This window comes from Urtica dioica, chromosome 7, assembly GCF_054948205.1.
Source record: "Urtica dioica subsp. dioica isolate 48M chromosome 7, U.dioica_male_clone48M_v1_H2, whole genome shotgun sequence".
Lineage (NCBI taxonomy): Eukaryota > Viridiplantae > Streptophyta > Magnoliopsida > Rosales > Urticaceae > Urtica > Urtica dioica.
Window position 1 is genome coordinate 14,409,584 of NC_142762.1, and position 10,315 is coordinate 14,419,898.

The 10,315-nt window shown below is 33.0% G+C and overlaps 1 protein-coding gene, 1 long non-coding RNA gene and 1 pseudogene across 3 annotated transcripts; 1 reads left to right on the forward strand and 2 right to left on the reverse strand.

Moving 5' to 3' along the window:
• Window positions 1-1,420: 1,420 nt before the first annotated feature.
• LOC149390262 (cytochrome c) lies at window positions 1,421-2,823 on the reverse strand. Its single transcript, XM_089620732.1, has 3 exons — window positions 2,610-2,823; window positions 1,977-2,110; window positions 1,421-1,880 (listed from the first exon to the last, which is right to left on the reverse strand). The coding sequence occupies exons 1-3, from the start codon at window positions 2,719-2,721 to the stop codon at window positions 1,782-1,784; spliced, it is 345 nt and encodes a 114-aa protein (XP_089476858.1). The 5' UTR covers window positions 2,722-2,823; the 3' UTR covers window positions 1,421-1,781.
• Window positions 2,824-3,682: 859 nt separating this feature from the next.
• Window positions 3,683-4,604, reverse strand: LOC149390263 (zinc finger BED domain-containing protein RICESLEEPER 1-like; annotated as a pseudogene).
• A 2,164-nt stretch (window positions 4,605-6,768) lies between these two features.
• Window positions 6,769-8,813, forward strand: LOC149390264 (uncharacterized). Of its 2 annotated transcripts, XR_016300264.1 has the most exons (3): window positions 6,781-7,052; window positions 7,274-7,371; window positions 8,162-8,813. It is a non-coding gene; the product is annotated as an uncharacterized LOC149390264 (long non-coding RNA). The 2 variants fall into 2 exon arrangements; XR_016300263.1 differs by lacking the exon at window positions 8,162-8,813 and having other exon boundaries at window positions 6,769-7,052; window positions 7,274-7,576.
• Window positions 8,814-10,315: the final 1,502 nt, after the last annotated feature.

Here is a 10,315-nt window from a genome sequence, read left to right on the forward strand (position 1 = left end):
AAATTATTTAAATTTATAAAAAGTTTAATTTATTTTTAAAGAAAATTGTAAAAGATTCACGTGTTTTGTAAACTATAATAGAGAGAGCAATAAAGAATTTTTTATACATCAAAGATATAACTTTTATACACTAATACATATGCAATCATTTAATTTTTAGATATGTAAATATAATATATTAGGTATTAATATTTTTTATCTTAATTAATAATATTATTAAGATATATATATATATACACACACACACACACACATATATATATATATATATATATATATATATACATACAAACACTAATTTTGAATTTACATATATAAGGTTTTTAAAATATTTATTTGTTCACTAGATACTCATCGATAAGTCCGGTATTTTTCGGTAAACCACTTCGGTAACGGTAAGTTCATCGATACAGTTTACCCTTACCTTTACTGGATGCCCGGTAATCCAATAGTATCTCTCAGTAACCATCAAAATCTGAATCCCGATAAAAAAACGAAAAATAGTATTCGATCCTTGATAAAAAAAAAAATACTAAAATAAGAGCGCCTTGTTCATTAATAGAACCTTTTGGATCCCAGAAAGTATTGTCTAGTGTGATAATTTAAAGGTGGTGGTTGTTATGCTTGACAAAATCTTACGTTGGGAAAAGGATTGTGGGGAAATGGTGGAGATGATTGTTTTCCTATTAAATGACTCACAAATTTCAAGCTAACACTAGAGTTTGGGACATAAGTAAAACAATATTTTTTGGACATTTCTACTAATAAATGTAGACATAAAAGTATACAATTGTCATAAACTGAAAACTTATAAGTCTACAAATAACGATTATAAATATATAAATCTACAATTACTAATAGAAATGTCCAATAACATACTTTGTCTTATTTTGATCAAACGTATCAAAAGTTGTTCAAGTTGCTACTAGTTAAAGTTATTTCCCTCAGTACAAACCTTCTTGGCCAAAATCCAATGACCAGATCCAAGCAGAAACTACACAGCTAAAGAAAAAGGTTGGCGTCCCACAAAATGTGGAGAGCACATTGCATCATTCCAACAAAAAAGAGAGGTTGACAAGACAGAATTCGAACACGCCTATGAAATCGTGGACTCCAACAAACAACACCAAAAGGAAACAAATCTGGCTTCGACCTCGGCCCTAAACACATGAAACTGAATATCAATGTCCTGAGACAGGTTTTTGCTGCTCAAGAGTAGATGTGGACTTTTGCCATCCAAGAGGTTTACTCCGGCCAAAAGCTGGCTCAAAGGCAGAGGTCAATGCCGTATCTTAAGCAACCTCCTTTAACATGGACACCCTCTATTTCTCGTCATGTTATGCACTCTTTTTGCTAAATTTTAACTGTGTCATGATCCACAGAAAAATTACAGAAGCTCAACAATTATACAATCTGAAAATCAAGTGAAATGGTGTGTTGACACACCGACATATAAAGAGAAAATATAAAAGTATATATGATCCAATGATTTAACATAGGAAAAAAGAATGGTGTTCCACCAGAGACCAGAGTTACAATAACAACCACTCAAATGTATCATGTTTTGCCAATTACAGCAAACTCTTTCTAAGCATGAAATGAAATAAGGCAAAATACTCTCCTAGCAACACCAAAAGAGTATTTGCAGATCTGTGTGGTCTAGCTTATTGGTGAAGTTTAATGAAAGAAAAAGGAAAAAAAAAAAAAAAGCATTGAAACCGTTCTGTTCTGTGCGAATAATTCTCGAGCTGCAAAATGGAATGCTGGTATTGACGCCTCTACTAAGAAGAGGCAGTAGAGGCCTTCAAATAGGCAATCAGATCGGCACGGTCCTGAGGCTTTTTCAACCCAGGAAACACCATCTTCGTCCCAGGAATGTACTGCACAGAGAAATTATTCATATCAAACATCAATTAGTACAACTCTTGGTGTCAAGATTTTAACACACAGTTGATAAACATAACATTATTTTATACCTTCTTGGGGTTTAGCAAGTAATCATACAAGGTCTTTTCCTCCCAAATCACAGCCATGCTCTTGTTGGCATTTGAGTAAGAATATCCTGGTGTTGTTCCAGATTGCCTTCCGAACAACCCGTTTAGGTTTGGCCCTGAAATTAATTCATCTTCTTCTTAAGCAATCACGTAAAGGGAGAGGAACATTCAAAAATTATGAAAGCTATTCCAGAAAATTAGTTCTTCGTTATTTTTTATATCAGGTCAAAATCAGAATTACGAGAGGATTCGATCGTTCTTGACATGTTTTAAATCCATAAGCCATAGCAACACTTTCGATTCATACAGATCCTTGGAATTCGTTGTGGTAAACAACAGAAATAAACAGATTAATATATATACATATATATATATAATTGAAAGATTCAATATATTTGTTCTTCGCATGATCAGACAAAAAGGCTTCAAGATCGAAGAAAAATTTGACATGTTAGGAAAATTAATGAAAACAAATTTCTCGAACAGAAGCTGGAAATTAAAAATCTGCTTATAGAAATCAGATCCAATACAGAAGCGAGAAAATACGCCCTAAAAACGCGAAGCAAGAAATAAAAATCGGAGGAACATTAAATTTATTTTCGAAAGATCGATTACCTTGCTTGTGACCAGCACCTTGAGCGACGGTGTGGCACTGAGCGCACTTGGTTCTGAAGATCTTGTCTCCTGACTTTTCGTCTCCCGGTGGAGCTTCGTTGAAAGACGCCATTTTCGCTTCTTGTCAAGCTTTTTCTCTCGAGGAAATATGAAGAGCTTTTTAGGGTTTTGTTTCGATTATACATATATATATATATAATGAGAAGAATATTCCAGACGACCTGAGCACCGACTGCCACATTTCATCTAGGAGCCCAGCCCTTTAACCTTCTTACGTGGCAATGTTTAAGTGGCTTAATTCTATTTTATTAACAAATTTGGCTTAAAAGCACGCGTCAAGGATGGTATTTTTGTATTCGTGTCTTAATCGCGTCGTGTTACTCGTGTTTGTATATATAATTGTTATAACCAAATTCGATCATTTATTAATCGTATTTTAAGTTTACATCCAAATCCGATAGTTTTTTTTTTAACAGATCTATTAACCGTATAAGTTAAACCATTTAACAGTCGTGTTAAATGAATTATTTAATCGTGTATAAACATTCGGACTCAATTGATTAGGATTAAATTATAAAAAACATAATAGTCATAAAAAAAATACTCTTAACAAAATAAAATTATCACAAACATAGTAGTCATAGGAAAATAAAACTCCAAAATACAATCATCTTTCACAAAACAAAATAAAAAGACATACGATTAGTTTTAGTCAATACGAATACTTGAAAACTTCGTATTCTACATCTTCGACGTGTAACTTAAATTTCAAAACGTCTTTTATGAAACCATCGGCTTATCCATTTGATCCAACATAAATTTTATAATTAGTTAAATATATCAACACAAAAATAAATTCAAGACTAACAAAACTAAAATGATAAAAAAAAAATTTACAATTACCATAAAACCAATCACGAGTGCAAACTAATGTCTTGACCGTGCTAGGAATAAGTCGGTTGTGATATGCATCCAAAACTCTATCGTTGGTACTAAACGAAGATTCCAAAGCAACAGTTGATAACGGGAACAACTAATATATCACGAGCCATTATTGTTGCAACAATAGGATATCAACATTCGTTTAACTTCCAATAAGCGAGGATGTCTAACTCGATGTTCCTATCCATTTTTTGCTCTTCTAAATAAAATTCAAATTGGGGTTTTGTTTGAGAACACGTAAATTCCGAGGGAGACATATCATCAAACTCCTACATTAAATATTTAAAATAAATCAAGACAAGTTCCATAAAAGAAAGTATATATAACTAAAAACTAGTATAAAATAAAATAAAAATTATATGTCACATACCTTGAAGATTTCATCTATTGGTTCCCATTGATCATTATCATTTCTTGGACTTTTATCGGCAAGTGGTGGTGGTGAATGCTTCTTTGATCTCTCACAATACTCTTCAAAGATAAAGAACATTTTTCTCTACACTTGCATGAACTCCAAAGAATCATTTCCATGAAGCTTTCTATAACTATAATCAACAAATTGGAGCTTGTATCAGGGATCCAAGATGCAAGCAATAGCTAGAGTAGGATGGAAGTCGACCAATACTTTTGAAACTTAATCCACATTTGAGTTGCCATAGTCTTCAAGTACTCATCGCCGCCACTTTGTATATATTGTTGAAGAGTCACACAACATTGCCATATAGATGGAAAATATAAGTTCGAAGTAGGATATTTTGTACCCAAAAACTTGAGGGTAGCATCGCAGAACAACTTAAAAAAAATATCGGATCTTTCCAACTTTCTCCCACTCATCTTCCGAAGGAAAATGCTTGTAGTTGGAATCAGTCAAGTGTAAATGTTGAAAGGGACAACGATAATGTGTAGCACTCTCGATCATGATATAAGTCGAGTTCCATTTAGTTGGCACATCTTGAGTCAATCATTTAGTATAACCCATAGAAACCAACTTCACACAATCCAAGAATTTATCTTTTCTAGTTTGAGATCCTTTGAAATACTTGAAACTATCATGAATCTTATCAATGGAGCTATAAATTTGCTTCAAACCATCGTGCACAACTAGATTGAGGATATGAGCACAACATCACATGTGGAACAAGTCACCATCGGAAACAACAAATCCCTTCATTTGCAATTGACTCCTCAACAATTCAACGGAAACATTATTCGAAGAAGCATTATCTAATATAACACTAAAAAAAATTTCCTCGGGTCCCCATTCACTAAGAAAACCATGAAGCTTCTAAGACAACGCAAGACCGGTGTGAGGTGGTGGCATATAACTAAAATTCAGGATGTGCTTTTGCAATTTCCAATCCTTATCAATGAAATGAGCAGTGAGAAATATATAGCCAACAGAAGTCAATGAGATCCATCATCAGATGTAAAACTAACTAGACCCGGAACACTCTCTAATAGCCTCTTGAGTCAGAGTTTCTCTTTATGGTACAATTGTATAGTATCAGCGTTTGTAGTGTTTCGTGAAACTAATTGAATAACAGGAAGTAAATATTGAAATATTTCTCTTATTCCATCATACTTCACAAAAGAAAAAGGCAATTCATGTTTAATCATGGCTGATATAATCAATTCACGAAAATTCTCATGATTAAATTTGCCTCCACTGAGTGTCAAAGCTCTACAACTTTTAGTCAACAACATTTGACCACTATCTTCATTAAACCTTCGTAGACATTCTTCAAGATACTTTTTCATACTACTAGTTCCATTCTTTGTACATGCGACACGAAATGCCCCACATCTAGAGCACTTGGTCCTTTGCTTTTTGTCAACTCCAATGAGAAGTTCAACAAAATAATTCCACACATCAGAGGTTTTCGTCCTTTTTATTTTTGCACTAACTTCTTCAATCGATACATTGACTGTCTATTCAACTTTTTCAAAATCACAATCTATATATAGCCTGTAAAAAAAACACAAAAAACAGAAGTTCAACAAAGAAAAAATGACAAATTCAACAAAGAACAAAATGACACATATTCACCCATTCAATTCCAATCACATAAATAACCACACATAATCAATTCAAAACAACCACAAGCCGAGTTCTAAAATTGCAGCGTTTCCTATCACAACCTTTTTTCGATTAAAAATCAACGACAACAAGATTTAAAATTAAAATTCTAAATCGGATTCAAACAACCACAAAGAGAGTTATAAAATCGGATTCAAAATCAACAATAGCAAGGTTTTCCTTTACCTTGTGATTGAGATAACAAACGAGGCTTCAACCCTTCCTCTTATCCACAGAGTCGCACCTGGCCTTTAAGAAAATGAAGACCTGAGCCAAACAACAGCTTCTAAACGAGATTGAAGAAGAAAAGAAACAACGAAGAAGGACGAAGAAGAATGAAGAAGAAGGAGAAAGAAGAACCTAAAGATGTCGGCGACGAATGACTCCGACCACCACAGTGAATACCGCACGCCTCTCTCTCTCCACCAAGTGAGCTGCTAATTTCCTTTTGTTTATGGTTGCATTTTTTATTTAATTTTTTCACACAAAATTAGGCCAAAAGGGGGGGAAAGTGATGGAGGTAAAACAAAGTAGAAATATTAGATTGAAATTTGATCTAAAAACGGAGGGAATGTTATGGAGGATATCAAATCTTAATATTGATCTAAAAAATTACACTTACATGAAATAATAATAGAAATTTATAATTACATAAAATAATAATAGTTTGTTAATTATATAAAAAAAAAATGAATAAGATACTTTATTATGAGACTATTGTTAATGTGATTGTAAATTGTGAATTGTGTTTATTCGATATAAATCGAAATAAAATAAAATTGAATACGATACGTTACTATGAGACTATCGCTAACGCGATTGTAAATTGTGAATTGTGATTGTTCGATATTGTAACGACTCAAAATTTTAAGATTAATGTTGCAATTAAGTTTCTCAAAAGGAAGATAATTAATCGAAAATGGAAATATATTTTGTTCTAAGTTTAATGGACGAGAAAATTATGTAATTAATTTTCTAATAATTATTTCCATTATTTTGGTTTGGAATAATAAGTTTTAGTGGAAAAAAAGGGTTTATTTGCAACAAATAAAAGAAAAGAAAAGTTGGGTTGTGGAGAAATTAGAAGAAATGGAAATTGAAAAGGATTTAACGGCAAAGTTCGGGAACATTCTCAGCCTCGTCACTTAATGAGGTTGGTCTTCTTCTTTATCTGATTAAAACGAAAAAATAGAGAAGAACGAAGCGAAGAAGAAAACGCAGAGAAAGAAAAGGAGTCCGAGATAGAGTGATAGATCGGAAAATAGAGAGAACGGAGAAGAGAGAGACGTGAGAGCAGAAGAAAATCAAAGAAGAAAGAAGGATAAAAACTCGAATAAGAGGACCGGAAGCTGATGATTATTCCTTGTCGTAGTACAAACACGACGAAGGAGTGAATAAGGAGAAGTCTCCGAGGTCGGCTCAAGGTAAAAGAACCCTTGAACTTATTATTTTCTAGTTGAATTCAAAAATTGAAACCTAGGGTTTCTAGTTTGGCAATTCGAAAATTTAATTTGGATTTGATATCTCGGATTTGGGGCTTTTTCCTCGTGGACATGATTTTAGAATTCGAGGATGATTCTCGTATATTTTGGATGATTATTTGTCTGTTTTGATGTATTGGTTCAAAAATCTCACTTTGATTTAGGGGTTTTGTTCCCGAATGTCTCGGCAGCGTGTCTCAGAGGTGGAGCAGAAGAAAAGTGGCCTGAGATCGTAGAGAAGGTCGTCAAAAACCGCGTTAAGGTAAGGAATATTTTATTCCATTTCCTTAATGGTTTGAATTTCAGAATGTGAGATAATGTAATTTGAATTGAAAATCAGATTTGGGATAGTCTGATTTCATGAGTTTTGATTTGAGAATAATAGTGTATTTGATTGTAAATAATTGTAAATAAAACTGTATTCAGTTGTAAATAGTTGCAATCGTAATACCTATAATCTGTTTTTTCTTTTAAATTGAAATTTAATTTCGGCAACTTTGATTGATTTTCAATTTAATTTTTTCGGCAATAAATGGAATATTTTAGGATGTTTAGTTTTAAATTTGAATTATATGTCAATCTAAAGAATAAATCCCTATTGATTGGCATTTAGCTATAAGATTACGTGGATTTAGTCTTTAATAGTATATGATATTTGATTGAATATTGGTATATTACATGTACGAAGTTAAGCCATACAAATCCTTTTATTTTAGGCAGATTAGTTTTAAAATTGAATTAATCGGTCAATTTAAAGAATAAATCCATATTGTTAGCATTTAGTTATGAGATTACGTGGATTAATAGTCTTAAATATTATAGATTGATGAAACTTCCTAAAGTTGGGATTATGTTTTTCTAAAAATTGTTATTTTAAAGTAAATAACTATAAATGAGTGTTAATTATTTGAATCTATTGACTATTTGCGATATATTGATTTTGTCATTGCAAAATAAACAAATATTTACACTATTATGTACAACTATTTCCAACTGATTACAACTATTTATATAAATTTATAAATATTTACATACAATGCTAAACTCTCTAGAGAGACTCAATCAGCCTATGTCGAGAAGACCGGCCATAACAGATCACCGTTGTTTGATCGATGGAGGCGTGCCTCTCCTCAATGGGCCTATGGTGGGAAGACCGTAACCGACCTCGACCTCGTCGGATCTCCCGGTTCTGAATGGTACGAGCATCGTACTCTGAAGACTCAGCCCAGCCAGATCAGATCCCGCAATCCTTAATGGTACATGCATCGTACTTTGAAGACTCATGCCAACTAGGAGGCAACAAATCTCTGTCGACGAAGAACCTCCGAGACAATTCCACGCGCTCAATCGGATTGGAAATGATGCTTGGAAAAAAAGAGATTAGATGGAGAAGGATTGATGAATGCGAATGATCGATTACCTATGTGTTGAAGCTCCGTCGTGGCCAAGAAAATCGTGGTCCGCGAACCAGGTGAGAATTACCTCTCCTTTGAGCGAGAGCCTAAAAGTGAAGGGATTGTCTCTCCGATACAAATAGGTATACCTAATATGGACAAAAAAAATTCAAATTTTAAATAAATTTCCGAAAAAAAAATAGAGGCAAACTAGGTATGCATAAAGTACCCTGATTGGACCACGTCATCTTTGTGGCTATTTACTTAAAATTTACGAAACGTTGGATATTTAACAATGTCAAACGTTAAAGTTGGCTATTTTACTATTATTTTTTACTAATTTAATGTGTGAATATATATATTTATGTGTGTATATATATCAATTCTTACAAATTACTTGCTTAAAATAACTCACATGCAAACTTTAACCATATCTAATACCAAGGTTTGAAATTTCGGGGAATTACGCCGAAATCGTGTCGAAATTGCGTGAATATGAGGAGTCTGGCATAAATATGACATGTTGGTCGTTTCGCCACAAATTATCGTCGTTTTGTCGTCGTCATTTCGTCAAGATTACGATGTCGTTGTGTTTTTTGTAAATAGAGTCTTTGAATAAAAAGGAAAAAGTCGCGACATTTGGACGAAATCTTACCGGACGAAACCCTAAAAATTTCTTTGAACTTTGTTCATGGAGGTCGGCGACATATAAGTGTAATTTCGACCGTCTCCTTGTTATTTCATCATCTTGTAACGTAACGTATTGTTTAAAACACAGCCATGGCCGTCTTGCTCAATAGATCTGAAAAACGGAGAAGAAAAATAAGTTAGGTTTAAATTTTAAAATGTCCATGGGCTTGGGCTTTTAAAACAAAACGTAAATGATATAGCATTTGTTTTATAATTAAAGATATTTTGTATATATAAACACAATGTAGAGACTAACACAAGGGTAGAACATGAATATCAAATGGGCATTGTCCCTCTTACTTTTTTTATTTTACAAACAATGTATGAGACAGTACAACTATACTAGGGTACAATAAAAAAAAATTATAATGATAAAAAGAAAAAAAAATCATAGACACAATTTACGTCACAATTTCCATGTTTAGCGCAATTTTCGTTGGCACGTAATTTTCATCGATACAATTTTTTAAATTTCCATATTATTTTCATCGTAATTTCCATCAGCCACTGCAATTTTCAATTTTTGGATCACCAACACAAAATCGGCTATCAGCATTTCAAACTAGCAAGATATTAATAACATTCTATAAGAAAATACATTGAAAATTATTTATTGAAAAAAAAAATGCGTGCACTGATACCTTTACATTAATCACCGAATTTTTCATAAGATCTTCAGAGATCATAGAATATTAAATAATATCATTTTAAAAAATTTTAAACGAATACCAATAATTGCAATGTGGACAGGACAACGGACAACCCAACAGTCTGATGACATCATTTAAAAAGAGAAATTTCATTAATTGGGCTTAAAAATTAATTAAATATCTTAAAATGGACTTTTGGGTAAAAATGGACCAAAATACCCCTAGACCATTTGAACACTCTAACATTTCGCTCTCTCTCTCTCTACCTCACTCGAAAAAAACGAGAAAAAACTAAATCAAACCCGTACGATCTCATACGATTCCATACGAGTCCATACGAGCTTATACAATTCCATACGAGCATATACGAGTCCATACGAGCTTATACGATGGCGCACGATGGAGTTTTCGGCGGCGGTGGATCTCAAAAATCCCGAGCTTCAAAACCAAGTAAAAAGGTAAGTTTTCATGC